The sequence below is a fragment of the Meleagris gallopavo genome, chromosome 6, assembly GCF_000146605.3.
Source record: "Meleagris gallopavo isolate NT-WF06-2002-E0010 breed Aviagen turkey brand Nicholas breeding stock chromosome 6, Turkey_5.1, whole genome shotgun sequence".
Taxonomy (NCBI): Eukaryota; Metazoa; Chordata; class Aves; order Galliformes; family Phasianidae; genus Meleagris; species Meleagris gallopavo.
Genome location: NC_015016.2, coordinates 44,198,996 through 44,213,183, shown reverse-complemented (window position 1 = coordinate 44,213,183; position 14,188 = coordinate 44,198,996). Strand labels below are relative to the sequence as shown.

At 43.8% G+C, this 14,188-nt stretch overlaps 1 protein-coding gene across 24 annotated transcripts in view; it reads right to left on the bottom strand.

The window, feature by feature from the left end:
- Positions 1-10,017: 10,017 nt before the first annotated feature.
- ARPP21 (cAMP regulated phosphoprotein 21) overlaps positions 10,018-14,188 on the bottom strand; it is a 185,815-nt gene continuing 181,644 nt past the window's right edge. For 21 of the 24 annotated variants that reach the window (XM_010712996.3, XM_010712998.3, XM_019616627.2 and 18 more), the window contains 2 exons: positions 11,993-12,144; positions 10,019-10,836 (listed from right to left, as the gene is read on the bottom strand). In XM_010712996.3, the coding sequence (XP_010711298.1) occupies positions 10,579-10,836; positions 11,993-12,144 (410 nt within the window). In that variant the 3' untranslated portion in view covers positions 10,019-10,578. Of the gene's footprint in view, positions 10,837-11,992; positions 12,145-14,188 lie in introns of those variants that run through there. The other 3 variants (XM_010713009.3, XM_019616628.2, XM_010713014.3) reach the window with 2 other exon arrangements.

Below are 14,188 nucleotides of genomic sequence, written 5' to 3'. Positions count from 1 at the left end.
TCTTCTCTCTAGCTGGGACCCCTGGGATGCACTGCACTGATGCATGTTGAAAGGATGCATTCTGCTCTGTAATGCAACCCAGTAAAACGTATTGGGGAGCCAAAGAGTGGGTGATAACAGGAGACAGCAGGCATTGCTAACAGTCATTGGTCTCCCTGAAAGGATTTCTGTTTCCTGGGTGCCCTTTATCCCATGTCTCCCTGTTTGGGAGCTGGACGCTGAGCTGCACTAATTGTCTTGTCTCCCTTCTGTCAATAAAGAGAGGAGCTGAGACTTAAAATGAGCAATCTATTCCACCCCAGACACTGCGCTCTCTGCAAAGGATTTGTCTTCACTGTGAAAAACTGAGGTAATAGCTCTTCCCCTAATGAAGGCAGCAGCCGCAAAGGGACGTGTGCTGTTCAGGCAGCACCGGCTGGGGCTGGCTCTAATGGTGCTTTTTTCTGCCTGCGTTTCTGTGTGAGCTCAAAAGATCAGTCCTCTCCCGCAGAAACGCTCCCACCATGTGGTTATTAGCATCGCTTTCATCTCCCCACTGGATCTCGGGGGTAACAGAGAGTTAGGCATCCTTTTCCTAGTGATCTTATTCATATTGCTGGCATTAGAAATGCCCTGGCACCTCATGCAAGACCACACCTGGCCTTTTTGTGCTTGCGCTGTGCAAAGATTGCACCAATAAGCACACAGAGCAGGCAGCTGGACTGAAACTTCTCTTGCAAGCCATGTTGCTGTCCGGCCCCTTGCTGCAGGCACATGCCCAGTGCTGCAGAGGCTTTGCAACAAGCTTCCAGCAACGTGGTGTCTACAAGACCTTCTAGAACCTTCTCAATCCCTTCCCTCTTATTTACATGGAGCACAGCTCGACAACACAAAGAGGAGAGGAGGAGGTGAAAAGAACGGTGAAGACAGGGAGGCGTTTGGAGGGCAGTGCATGTGAGGAGCAGCTGAGGTCCCTTGGTTTGCTCAGCCCAGAGCAGAGGAGCTGAGGGGAGGCCTGATGGCGGCTGCAGCTCCTCACAGGGAGCGGAGGGGCAGCGCTGAGCTCTGCTCTGTGTGACAGCGACGGAGCCCGAGGAAACGGCATGGAGCTGTGTCACGGGAGGGGCAGGTTGGGGATTAGTAAACGGTACTTCACCAGAGCACGGTATGCATGGAACAGGCTGCCCAGGGCAGTGGTCACAGCCCCAAGCTGCAGGAGTTCGAGAATCATCTGCTCTCAGACATAGGGTTTGGATTTGCGGCGGTTCTGTGTGGAGCCAGGAGTTGGACTCGGTGATCCTTGTGGGTCCTAAATCAAATTCCTCTTTTAGCCACGAGTACCTGTCTGACAGCACCCACAGAGCTCATCGCAGCAGAGCTGAGCCAAAAAACAAAACACAGCACCTTGCTCCCAAGTATTTCTGCTACTTTTGAACGCAGAAGAAATTCTCAGCTTCTCACAGAAAGGTGTATTCCTTTCACATTTTAAGACAGTCACTGGTACCTTCATAGTTAAATACCACTCCCTGTTTTGTAAAAAAACCTCCTGCTTTATTGATAAATTACAGCCTTACCAGTGGGTTCCTGCACTGGGTGAATGGTTTGAAAAAATTGCAGCTTCTCTCTACGCACTCATCATTGGTCAGTGTGAGTTACTCTCACCAAGAGACATTTATGCTAAACAGATACACACATAAAAAGAAAAAAAGAAAAATTAGTTCTTTGATCCAAACCCCAATTATTTCTTCAGCAAGGAGAGGCAATGCTTCTAGTTCTGTACCACAGAACATCTGCTGTAGCACGAGACAGACTTCTAAAAAATACAGTTCCTGTCCAGGGGAGCAGAGAAGCACATGAATAAATGATAGGACAACTCTTAGATCAAAATTTTTCCAATGCAGTATGAATGCTTCATGTCCAGAGCTCATTCCACTGTAGTATGACAGCTCTGATGTCTGCAACATCTTTATTTGCACATCAGCAGTAACTCCTTCCACCACATGCCAGTTATATATAAGCTTTCAGTCCCAGTGGACTGAGGAGATAAAAATCTGCACATGAAATACTTAAAACAGACCATTTTTTCCTCCTCTCCATCTCCAGGACAGCAGGAAGGCTCCAGATTTATCCAGATGTCCAGATTTATCTGAGTGTCTTCCATATAATTTGGACCCCTTTGTCATTTCCCAATCACGCGCTGATAATTTTAGCCCAGCAGAAGAAGGCAACGAGCCCTGCGATGTGTGCTCTTCCAATCTCTATGCCAATAAAAGAGGCATCAATCCCTGTAGTGTTGGGGATGTGCTGCCTGGTGGTGTCATGCACCTGGTAGGAAGCAGGGTGGTGAGTGCCAGAGGCAATGCTGAACTGCAGCACACTGCACAGATCAGCCTTTCATCTGCGCAGATGAAACAAAACAGAAACAAAAAAGAGCAGCCATTAGCATTTATAGGAGGGTGGTTCAGGTGCTGCACGTGAACTTCATGCAATTTCATTCCTTAAGTGCAGTCAGGAGCTGAATCTTGCTGGGGATTTTGGGCAGGGATGCTCTGTGCTCCCCAACAGTGATGCTGGTGGGGCTCTGCTTTATTTCCTGTTACAACAGTGCACCAAGCAGGTATGTGTGCATTACTCTGACCTATGCTGTTTATAAGCACCTTACAAATATGTACTTCCATACAAATACATACACACAAATATATGCGTACAAATATGCAGACTTTAAGATTTGATCTTTGCAACCAATAGTATTGTCTGTGGTGAATATAATTTCTTTTTAATTCCCATAGAAATCTCCACTAGAGGATATGACACTTTTTTTTTACGTTGGAGCCAGAATTTGTCAAAATTTACCAATTAAGATTTGATCTCAATGTCAATTTTTTCTCTCCTTGATTCTTAGATAAGATAATTTGGTGTCCAAATAACTGCGTGAAATTTAACACATCAAACGATTATACTGTGACCTCCATCACTGTGTCCCGTTAACAAATTACTCCCTCACTGGCTCAGCAACACCAAATGTGGAAAACAGAAGCACAGTTCACAGGACATTTTGTAAAATCTTTATGTTTTTATTTGAAAGGCTTCAGAAAAGAAGTACATCTTTTCTCATCCTTACGAACATTTTTACTCAAACATACATACAAAGAAGGCCCTTTCTCCCACTGTCTGTCTCCCCGTGGCATAACATTTGACTCCAGTGGGATTGAAGTCAGTGGGAGCTAAATACAGAATTTATAGTCTCATCTACTATCGATGCACATGATCGTGCTATCACACTGACTGGGCCAGTTGCTACAAGCAAAATTGCCAAAGGATTTCATGTATGTCTTTTTCCCAGGAAGATATAGTTCTTCATCATGGTAGAGGTGATCTGGTGTAGATTTGCAAGCTAAACCTGGCTCCTGCAAGTGCCTTGATTCAAACCCACATTTCACCCTTAGGGTTGAAAAAAACTATATAGGCTTAGGAACTGTGAATTCTGCTTTTTATCTCAGGATACACAGGGCTCTTTGAGGGGACTTTTTTAAAGCATTCCTCTAGAGAATTGTTTAGTAGAGTTCAATGGAGATAATTTCTCAGTTGGGGAGCATTTATCTTTGCTGTAACATTGTCCTGCGCTTACATTTTCTTTTTACAACTGTCTTTTGTAAAACTGCAACCACAACATAAAAGACAAGGTTTTTTTTTTGACTCACTTTCCTAAATCTGTAGCCCTTAAAACTATTCCTCAGGTACATAAGAATGAGCTAAGGTTCAGTGCTTCATGAAGAACAAGCAGGCTTGCAGCTGATCTGTCAATGAAAACTGGGAAAGACTTCAGTTCTGCTTTCCAGCAAGCCATCCATGAGTTTACCCAGAACACCTGCTGTTCTTCAGCCTAAAAGCTAATCTCAGGTGCTCCACTGCAGTTCATTCATACAGTGCCTCCATCAATTAACCTCTGTTAAGTCAATTACAAAACACTGTAAAAAACACTCTTACTAGCTACTATATCTGATGCTCAGAAAAGCCAGGACATTTGACCTAAAATTACAGATTATATAAAAATAAAGTCACCTGAAAAAGTATTTCAATTACTATCAGCTGAAGGAAAAACCTCTTAGCACAAAAGCGTTGTTCAAACATAATTACTCTTTACAAAGCTAATGAACAATTACGTGCTACAGAGAAGAAATGAAAGATGATGGAAAGCTATCATGAGGCACTTCCCACTGGAAGGTTTATTACATCCTCAGCATGGCATTACATCCCTCTCGGAGCAGCAGAACAACATGCTGCATAAGGCCAGGAATGGTTATACATGCAGTTAGAGGCATTTGGCACACGGATGAAAATTAAGCTCATGTTAGATTTTCCTCCTCCTTCTGATTCTTACAGGTTTTTTTGCAGGGTGATGCCAGATGATGTCAATGCTTTTTAATTCATTTATTAAGCATTGGATGATGAGCATTGCTTTAGAGAAGTGCTGTATCTAGTCAGGCCTGAGGCTCATCACCAGTCATCTGTAACAGCATCTGGAGAAGGGTTTAAGAATAGGGCAATTATGTGACATTTCTTTAGGCTATTATCTGCCTCTATGTGATGTACACAGGTTCTCTGTATCTAGCAGCCTTCAGTACAGCCCCACCCCATATTTGAAGCCAAGCCTAACATCCCACAGCAAGCAGTGGAACAGGTTGCTATATGTTCTTTGAGAAAAGAAAAAAAGGGAAAAAAGAGTGCTTTGTTTGTTTTGAAAACTTCTGTTTTAATAAGCATTGTGTTTCTCTTATTTCCCCTTGTCCTTGTATCAGGAGAGGTAGTGAGGAGCCTTCTCTTTCCATGACTGGGGAGACATTGCATGAAGAACCAGAGAGTGGGGATTGTTCTTCCCCCATGCCATGTGCTGGAAAGCAGAATTTTTAGTAATATTATACCCAAATTCTAACACTACAAAACGTACAGTGGTATAGCAGTACTTCATGCCGCTTACTGAATGCTGAACCAGCCAACCTTGGGAACACTATGTGACACATTATTTAACCACGAGTCCACTGCCACAAAAGCTCATTATGTCCAATTTTCAGAAGAGGAACCAGCAAGGAAGAGTCAATCCTTCAGCCAAGCCAGGGGCAGAAATTTAGTAAGAAATGGGGATCTTCTGCACTGAGCTCATAACCACTGCTTGAGAAAACATGGTGATGTTCCACACCAGAAGTTGTATGATGAGCTAAACATGTGTTGAAGATGGGGGCATTTGTAAAGAATAGTTCCTGGGCTAAGTATGAGTAGCATATTCCTGAAGTCTAAGGAAGTGAGTCTCCTCAGATGAGTCAGCATTGTGCCCTGGCATCCCAAGGGGCCAACCATACCCAGAGGTGGTGCATCAGGCCCACACTGCCAGCCAGGTAAGGGTAGGGGTTGTCCTGCTGTGCTCTGTGCTGTGTGGCCTCACCTCCAGCACTGGTTGCTGGTTTGAGCACTGCAATCTGAGAAGGACATAAAGCTGTTAGGAAGTGTCCAGAGGAGGACTAAGAAGATAAAAAGCAGAATGAAATATAATGCTTTGGAGTTTGTGTTACTTCTAAGCTAAGAATCTAGAGCTTGATTCTTACAGAAAACCATTAAATTGTTAGAACCATTGATTCTACTTCCTTTTGAGAGACAAAATACAGAGTCAATCTGAGATATCACCATTAAGTGAATGAATGACTAAAAAGACGTGACAACTGAAGAGGTTTATTATTCAAAAATTTTATTTCTAGAAGGCGCATTTCTCAAACGTATTTCCAGATATTATCTGTCACCTCTCAATTTATGAACCTGCAGTAGGTTCCACTCTGGGGTGCCGGCCCATCCCCTGCATGTGCCCGGTGAGAGCTGCAGGTGCCATTGGGGCAGGATGGGGCTGCTCCTGCACGGCTGCTGCAAGGGATGAGGTGAGGAGAACATGATGAGCTGCCGCTCTGCTGCCTGTGGGTGCCAGGGAAGCTCCTGCTGTGCTGGGCCAGTTGTAAGGCTGGCTGCTGCTCAGTGGCAGCAGGGAGGGGGCCAGAGGCTGGCACGTTTCCCTCTGTGCTGCTGCAGCAGGTCTGGCAGGGCTGGAGCAGCACTGGTTTGGGTGGTGGCTTTCTTAGGGCGCTTGAGTGGTGGGTGCCGCTGCCTCTGTGCCTTCTTCCTTTGGTGCTGCCAGCAGGCTTCTGTCATGCCCAGCAGCTGCTCCCTGCATGGGCTGGGCACCTGGTCTGCTCCTCAGGTGGCTCTTGTTCAGGAATCCCTGCAGGACAGGGGCAGCCCCTTGCTGGCAGTGTTTGGGCGGTTCTGGATTATCTCTCTGGAAGTGTGAGTGAGAGTAGAAGAGTGCAAGTTCTCCATGGTTTCAGTAGCATGGCGTCTGCAAGGCAGTAGCTGTGTATCCAGGTGGAACACTGCAATGTCAGCTGTCTTCCAGAGGCTGCTCTGTAGGTCCAACTAGAAAAGGGCACCAAGTACGTCTTGCTGGGTTTGCTCAGCCTAGAGCGGAGGAACTGAGAGGAGGCCCGATGGCGGCTGCAGCTCCTCACAGGGAGCGGAGGGGCAGCGCTGAGCTCTGCTCTGTGTGACAGCGACAGGGCTGAGGGAACGGCATGGAGCTGTGTCAAGGGAGGGGTGGGTCGGGGGTTAGGGACAGGGTCTGCAGAAGAAGGTGATGGGCATGGAACAGGCTGCTTAGGGCAGTGGTCACAGCCCCAAGAGCTGGAGTTCAAGAAGTATTTGGACACCACTCTCAGACCTTGGGTTTGAATTTTGGGTGGTCCTGTGTGGAGCCAGGAGTTGGACTCGGTGATCCTTGTGGGTCACTTCCAACTCAAGATATTGTGTGATTCTAGGATTCTTGATTCAGAACTCTCTTTTAGTCACAGGTACCTGTCTGTCAGCACCCACAGAGCTCATCGCAGTAGTAAGGGAGGAGTCTGGTTTAACACACTTAACCCTGAAGGGGCACCACGTGCCACAGTTCAACAGCTTTGTGGGCAGGAGGCCTGAAATGACACTAATCAGTGAGCATTTTGCATCGCTGTCAGGAATGCTGATGGAGAAACTGCACTCAAGCACCCAATGGTGGTGCCAGCATGTGTTGCCATGCTACAGGGTAGCTAACAGGGCATAGTGGGATGCCCTCAGCATACTGCTATCTCCCTGTGCCATTCCTTCCTGCTGGAGTAATTTATGCAGTCTTCTCTGAGTACGAGAAGCTGCTCACATGGAATTAAATGGAAACATGATGGAATACAGTTTAAGAAGGAAATCGTTGGCTTCTCGTGTAGTACAAAGGGCAGAACAATAGCAAATGGCATCTGTCTTCTGTTAGGATGTATAGCTCACATGAGTTAGACACATCTGAAATTCTAAGCAGTGTCCTCTGATGCAGTCAACTTCATTCTTTGGCTTTTTTTTCAGTGCAAAAAGAATTTTAAACAAAACAACAAAAAAAACAGTGACAAAATATATACTGGGTCATGCGAGAACTTTCCATCAGCTCCCAAATCTAAAAAAGAAGGAGAAAGCATAACACGGCTACAGAGCAATTCTGCAGCATTTTGGTTACATTTATATACAAATTGCTTTCTTTTTTTCCCTTCATCTTCTATCAGTGGCTGAATGCATTTCTGGTTTAATAGCAGAAAGCCGCTAAGCAATCCAGTTCGGAATATTTTCAGCAACAAAATTTAGAAAAGCTTAAAAAAGAATTTTATGATATAAAAATTAAATTAGAGGTTAACTTTTGTACTTTATTTGATATGGAAGCAGAATTAATTTGTAATTCTTCAATTATAAATTCTTCCAAAGTAAAGCACCTACGTGCCCCACCACGTGAGATGTGTCCCCCATGTATATGTTACCTTAATAATTAGGACATTTTTCATGGCTGAGGGAGATGAAATTTGGTTTCCTCTTATGCCTAAGGAGATTCAAACTCTATGGAGAGTGAGAAAATCATGGGATGTAGGCCGTGTCGGGGCGGTGGCTGTGACCTCCTCCTGAAGCTGCTCCATTTACACAGCAAATTAAAGCCATCCTTCATCAGGAAGGTTTCTGGCTCTGCAGGTGGGTGCTCCTGCACGAGGCTGTTTGCATCTTTTATGTGAGCCACTCACTGAACAAGCAGAGAGACGGGAATTCACAGCATTAGTCGTGGATATGCTGTTTGCCAAAGGGACGTGACCAACAGAGTGGCGTAAGAAAGTGAGGAAATTGTGTTTTAACAGAAGCAACATTCCCAGGCTTTGCTTTTTGACTCCCTCCCTTCCCTATTGCCACCACGTGAATGTACAGCCCACTGATGTACGATGCTGAGGGGAGGTGGTTTTTAGCAGGCAATTCATTTGGTTCCCTTGACGCAGAGGAAGATTGATTAGGTTAGAGTAATGCTTTGGAGAAAAAACAAGATTTCAATACAGTGGTTGCTAAGGGGTCTCTTTACTCCAGACACTGCGTACAGTGCTCTGCTTACACTCCCCACCAACCCAACCTGTCCTGCCCAAGGTCACTGGTTGTCCCTCCTGCTGGATTCATGCTCTGACTGGGAAGGACAGCCGTTCATTCCGCAATCACTCATTCAGCAGCAGCAAATCCAATTATGTGTCATTATATGAACGTTAGGAGAGAACCCTCAATGGTGTTTAAAACGTTAAAAAGCAAATAAGCCACACGATGCCGGGTGTCTGAAATGAGAGTTCTGGGTCACAGGCAAAATTCAAATGTTGTGTCTTGATTTAGAAAAGGAAAAAGAATTCAATCAGTCTGCTCTCCCCAGGCGTTTCACCTCTAATTGAAGAGCGAGTTATGTTTACCTGCTTGCTCTTGTTCTTGACTGTCTCTCAGCAAATGAGTTGTGATTACTCTACATAAAAGTCAGTGTTCCGCTTTTTTACTATCCTGCAGGACTGCACTCCAGTAGAAATCCCACACTCTAAGATAGATTTATAAATAACAGAGTGATCCCTGCAAAAATACGTTTATCGTATGGAAAAGAAAAATGTTTGTTTTAAATGTGGGTTGTAGCTCTTGTAATTCGTGCTCCCACAGCTGAAGCGTTTAAAGGAAATGCTGCTCTTAAGTGAAAAACCAAAGCTGCTTCACATTCAGATTACCCATGGCCAAAGGCATCGGCGACTACTATATCATGAGCATACTTAAAATCCTACTAGGACGCATGCAGATTTTACGCACAGAAGAATCTCAGGCTTTCTCATTATACGTGTGCAGAACTCTGGGGTGCCCAACTGCTGTCTGTCTTACAGGTGTTCAGAACTGATCTGAAAGCAGCTTAAGTGAAAGAAAAAACATACACTTGTCTGGTAAACACATTTGCAACTCAAATGTTCTCATTGCTGAAGCAGTCTGAGGAACTCCATGCAGCATTTATGAATGCAGAATAATTGATCAAAACAAGCTGGGAATTTGGGTGAACATGAATGTAATGAGAAACACCGCAAAAACTTCGATAAAAATCTAACTTTCTGGCAAACCACTGTTCCACATGATTTAAGAGCCCAAGCCCTAAATATATATTTCATCCCCATTACTTGAATGTAATGGATCAGATTCATGGGCAGTCATCCTTTTGTTTCAGACATCCTTATAGCTACAGCAGCAATGGCTGGGACTGTATCTTTCTATGGAAGAAGTGCTGGGTTCTATGGCTGCTGCACCAGTGGCAACTGACCTCCCACAGCCAGCAGAGGAGGTTTGCTGGACATCTGTGCTTTACGTTCAACCTCTTGAACGGGTGTAAGGTAGCAGCTGTAGCAAATCATGTTAGTGACGTCAGTGGAGCTGGGGACTGGAAACACACAAATTTAGTTTAAGATAATCTGGCACCTCTGAGTGTGTACGCTCATATTTCTAAGTGGCCTTTGCAGTTATGGTGTTGTATATTAAGGCATTCAGCCTTTTCCCCGAACTCCCACAAACCCATTAAGCATAATTTTCCCCTTAGCCTCACCTAAACAAGACAATAGAGAACCAAAGGGAAGATCACTCACTCAGAAACAGAGAGGAGACCAAGCAGGTGGTAGAAAGATGACCTTTCTCCATGAGGTCAAATAGCTTTATTGTGATTAAACACTACAATACAGTATATATCCATAAAAAAAACTCTATAGTGTATATAAATTATTCCTTCCATTCAGTAATTCTTGTTTTCGTTTTTTTTCATCTCCATTACAGCTTTGGTACAATGTGATTTTATTATATTTTTTTAAATACTTTTAGCTTCACAAACTCAACACAAAGTACAAAACTAATCCAAATCGGGGATATTACAATCTACACAGTGGTGTTCAGTGGTAGGAAAAAATCTTACCTCAATGAATTCATGTCACTAGCTAAGCTATAAAGGCATACCTAGCAGACATGACAAAAATATGCACCATTAACCAGCAAACATTTTTTTTTTTCAAAATTTTATTTTATTTTTTTACAGATTTTTCCAGCAGCAAATCACTTGAGCATAGTCAGTACTTATGTCCTCAACTGATCATTCTCTTGTGTTCCTCTTCATTTGAAGGCCATGAGATATTTGTCAAATAATGCACCGCTATCCTTGTATATCCACGCTAGGCCACAGCGTCAGTACTTGACCTGCCACCCTGCATTGTTAATGCTCGCACAGTTTGTCCTGCAGCTGGCAGAAATAACTGGAACGTTATTGGAGGGGCAGTGTGGGGCAATCAACCGTAGGTTGTTCTGTGGGGCAGGAGGTATGACATTACAGTAAACAGGCATTCCAGTGGCTGTAAGTGTTCCTTGACCTGATTGATTAGGTAGCATGATTGGTTGTTGGTATGATTGTTGTGGCAGTCCTTGAGAACCCTGGGTCATTGGCACCTAGACAGGAGTAGAAAAACAGGTCGAAAAAAGCAGTAATTAGTAAATAAATTCAAGTAGATCCTGAATATTTGAGTTTTCCTTCTATCTGAATGTAGGTATATGCTCAAACAATGTCCTTTTCTGCTGCTCAGAATGGTTCCAATACTTGAGGACTTTCTGTTGACTAGAGATGGGTTAAAGAGAAATCACCGTGCTTCTTGGTACCATCAAGTGGCCCTGCCATGATATACGGCTGAGAATGAATTGCCCACACCAGTGCAAATGGAAGACTCAACCCTAATATATCTAGGCCACTGAAAAAGTGTAGGGCTTCAATCTGTTCATTACCTCTAAAGCACATTTTCTGTATATTAAATCTAAAGACATAAGGGAAAAATACACAAGCAATTCCTCCATTTCCATTTGGGTTGATGTGGTGTTTTCAAGGAAGCTGATGGAAGAGGTGAATGGATGCTTTATCAGTGCAATCTATGGCAATGGATTAACAACATGGAATTTCATAACTTTCCAGAGGGATCGCCAGGAAACATAAGCACCAGCCACTTTGTAGGCGGTCTTGTAGGCCCTTGTCACAACTCACAGAACCCAGATATAAGGCAGATGTCTGGGTAATTTATGGGCTTGGTAAAACACAAGTCACATCCTTCCTAACTCCAATAAACAAATCTCTCGCTGGCCACATCATGTTTCAGAAGGCAGGGTGAGATCCTCTCTCTTAAGACACTGGCAACAGTCTTCACAGATAAGTGATTTTTAACTGGATCAGGCAAAGCCCTTAATTTTATTACAGAAAGCAGTACTGCACTGGCAAGGAAAAAAAAGAGAGAACAGTGTTTCTGTCTCTTATTTCTTCAGTTCATTTTTGGCACAAGAAGTAGTATAATTCCTTCGTGCTTTGTGAAGTTTCACCCGCACTGCAGGCTGTAATAAATAGTTCATTTAATGTATTCCCAATTCACAATGAAAATCGGGAGTACTAAGAATACATAAACAGGAAGCAGAGAAACCAATTTGACTTAAAAGGGCATTTATCTGGAGACCTCCTGCCACATGCTTCCCTAATGAAGTAATAAAGACCATTCCGTGACATGAAAACTTAATTCAATTACGCACTCTGCAAAGAAAAAAAAGCAGTCCTTGCAGCTTGTGATACCTGATAAGACGACATGGCTGGATACTGCACCATCATGCCTTGCACCTGGTTTCCCTGTTGATTATTCATCAGGCTCTGGCTTTGGGGAGGCTGCTGCATTCCCATGAGGCCCTGGAACCCTTGCTGCTGGTTCGGCAGGACAGGCTGGTAACCTGCAAGAAGAATGCCACCTTCACATATGCTTTTGCTTTTAGGGTCACAATTAAAACCATTCTCAGTCACGGTGAACATCCTGCAGCCCTGCAGGAGGGGAGAGCCTGTGACGTCAGGATGCAATTTAAAGCCCTATGCAGACACAGGGTGCCACTGGCTGCCACTTTCTTCCTTTGAGGCCACTCCCCATCAATTTCAAGGACACCAGCACTTGGCCATCACCATCTTACCTGGCAGCTTTCCTTTAGGTCACATTTCTTATCTTCAGATTTGCGTCTCAGATCCCTTCCTCTTACCTTCCTTGCATTGCTCCACTAGTATGATGTATACAGAGATGGCTTTATTTAATCAAGAACAGCATCTGTATGCTCAGCAGCTCCCCTTTGCAAGGTTTTTTATACAACTGGAGCACGTATGACATAAGGGTCATATTCCATCCCACTCAATTCACATTTGGCACAAGAGGAACTCAGAAGTACCTGCCCAGGGATGAAATTTTGGTGCTTCTGCTCCAGGCCCCCGTTAGTCTGCGTTCAAAGGCACCACAACATGTCTGGCTTTCTGCAGGACAGCTTTCGTAGGACTGATTGAGAAATAGGGCAAAGCCCAGAAGATCTAGAGGGCAAAGCTGTTAATGAGGCAGGAGCGTGGATGGGAAACAACGTGGTAGCAACACGATCCAGCCTTGCTGGGTAAGAGTGAGCTTACTGGCGGAGGCTAGTGGTTTGAGATGAAGAATTTTGCAAAAAAAAAAGGTGGAAAAGGAAAAGATGTAGAAAGATCCTTGTCCTTGAAACGTACAGCCAGCCAGGGTCATTATGGATCTGTGAATAATTCCTCCTCGAGTCCTCTTCGTCCTTTAGCACTCATATTTTTAACATGTAGCTGTGCAGTGCACTACTAACTCTGTGACAATGTTTTCAGAATAAGCATATTTCAGGCAAAGAAGAATTATCAGAAGCAGCAATGCTGTGTTATTTTTATATGAAAAATGTGTGTTGCGTCTGCTCAATTTATATTCATGAATAAAGTACATGGTTTGATACACTCAATGAATTGGAAATCATCACCTGAGTATTTCTCCATTATGTAAGAAAAATAAAGTAACTTATGTCTCTGTTTCTGCCAGTCTATTGAGAACTGACAGTTCTCCTTCAAAACCTTTCCTGATGCTTGAGAAATGCTCTCCCAGAGATCTCTGGGATCTCTGATCATTTTTGGGCATTAAGGATGCCTTTTCCATAGATCTGAGATTAATGTCTCTTGTCAGCCAAGCAAAATAAGAAAAACAAAAATTAATTCCACAAGTGATTAACTTGGCTGGAATATAGCGTCAAACATCTCCCCAGTGCATCAGATTATTATGCATTCAAATTTGCTCTTTTCCTGCACACAAACACAGAGTCAGCATATTTTTCAGTCACAAAAATTACCAACATCAGAAATGCTGTAACTGAGTTTACAGAAGGCTTATGAAGCAATAATAAAACTGCAAGTCGTCTTTTGCTCCTTTTTACCAATTATGGAGTGAGAGGGCAGAAAGGACAGAAATAAAAATTTCAGCACTACTATTCTGGTATCCACAGGACTGGAAATTTAAGCAGAGAGGAACTGATAGTAGAAGCCTCAAAAGAGAATTCATTTCATATCAGTGGCATTTGTCAAATCAAGGCACAGATGCAGCAATTACCAGTGGACTGATGGTGGACCAGAGACCAAGTGATGCTAATCTGAGGAATGTACCAAGTGTTGGATCTGGGCTCTGGACCGTGATGCACGGACATAGTGTAGTGATGGGTGCTCCACAGACAGACAGACACCATTGGGGTCAACATCAGAGCAGCCCTGCTGTCAGCTCTCAATGTAATTGCATTACCATTATTTTAATTGGGCCGCTGCTGATAGTTGTCTCTTCACCTCAGCACTGTGCTCCATATTCACCAATAGGATAAATTTATTGCCCAGTGTTGACATGAGTATCAAGCTGAAACAACTTATGAAAATGATGAGGTGCCACCTTTATGCTGAACACATAGGTGTCAT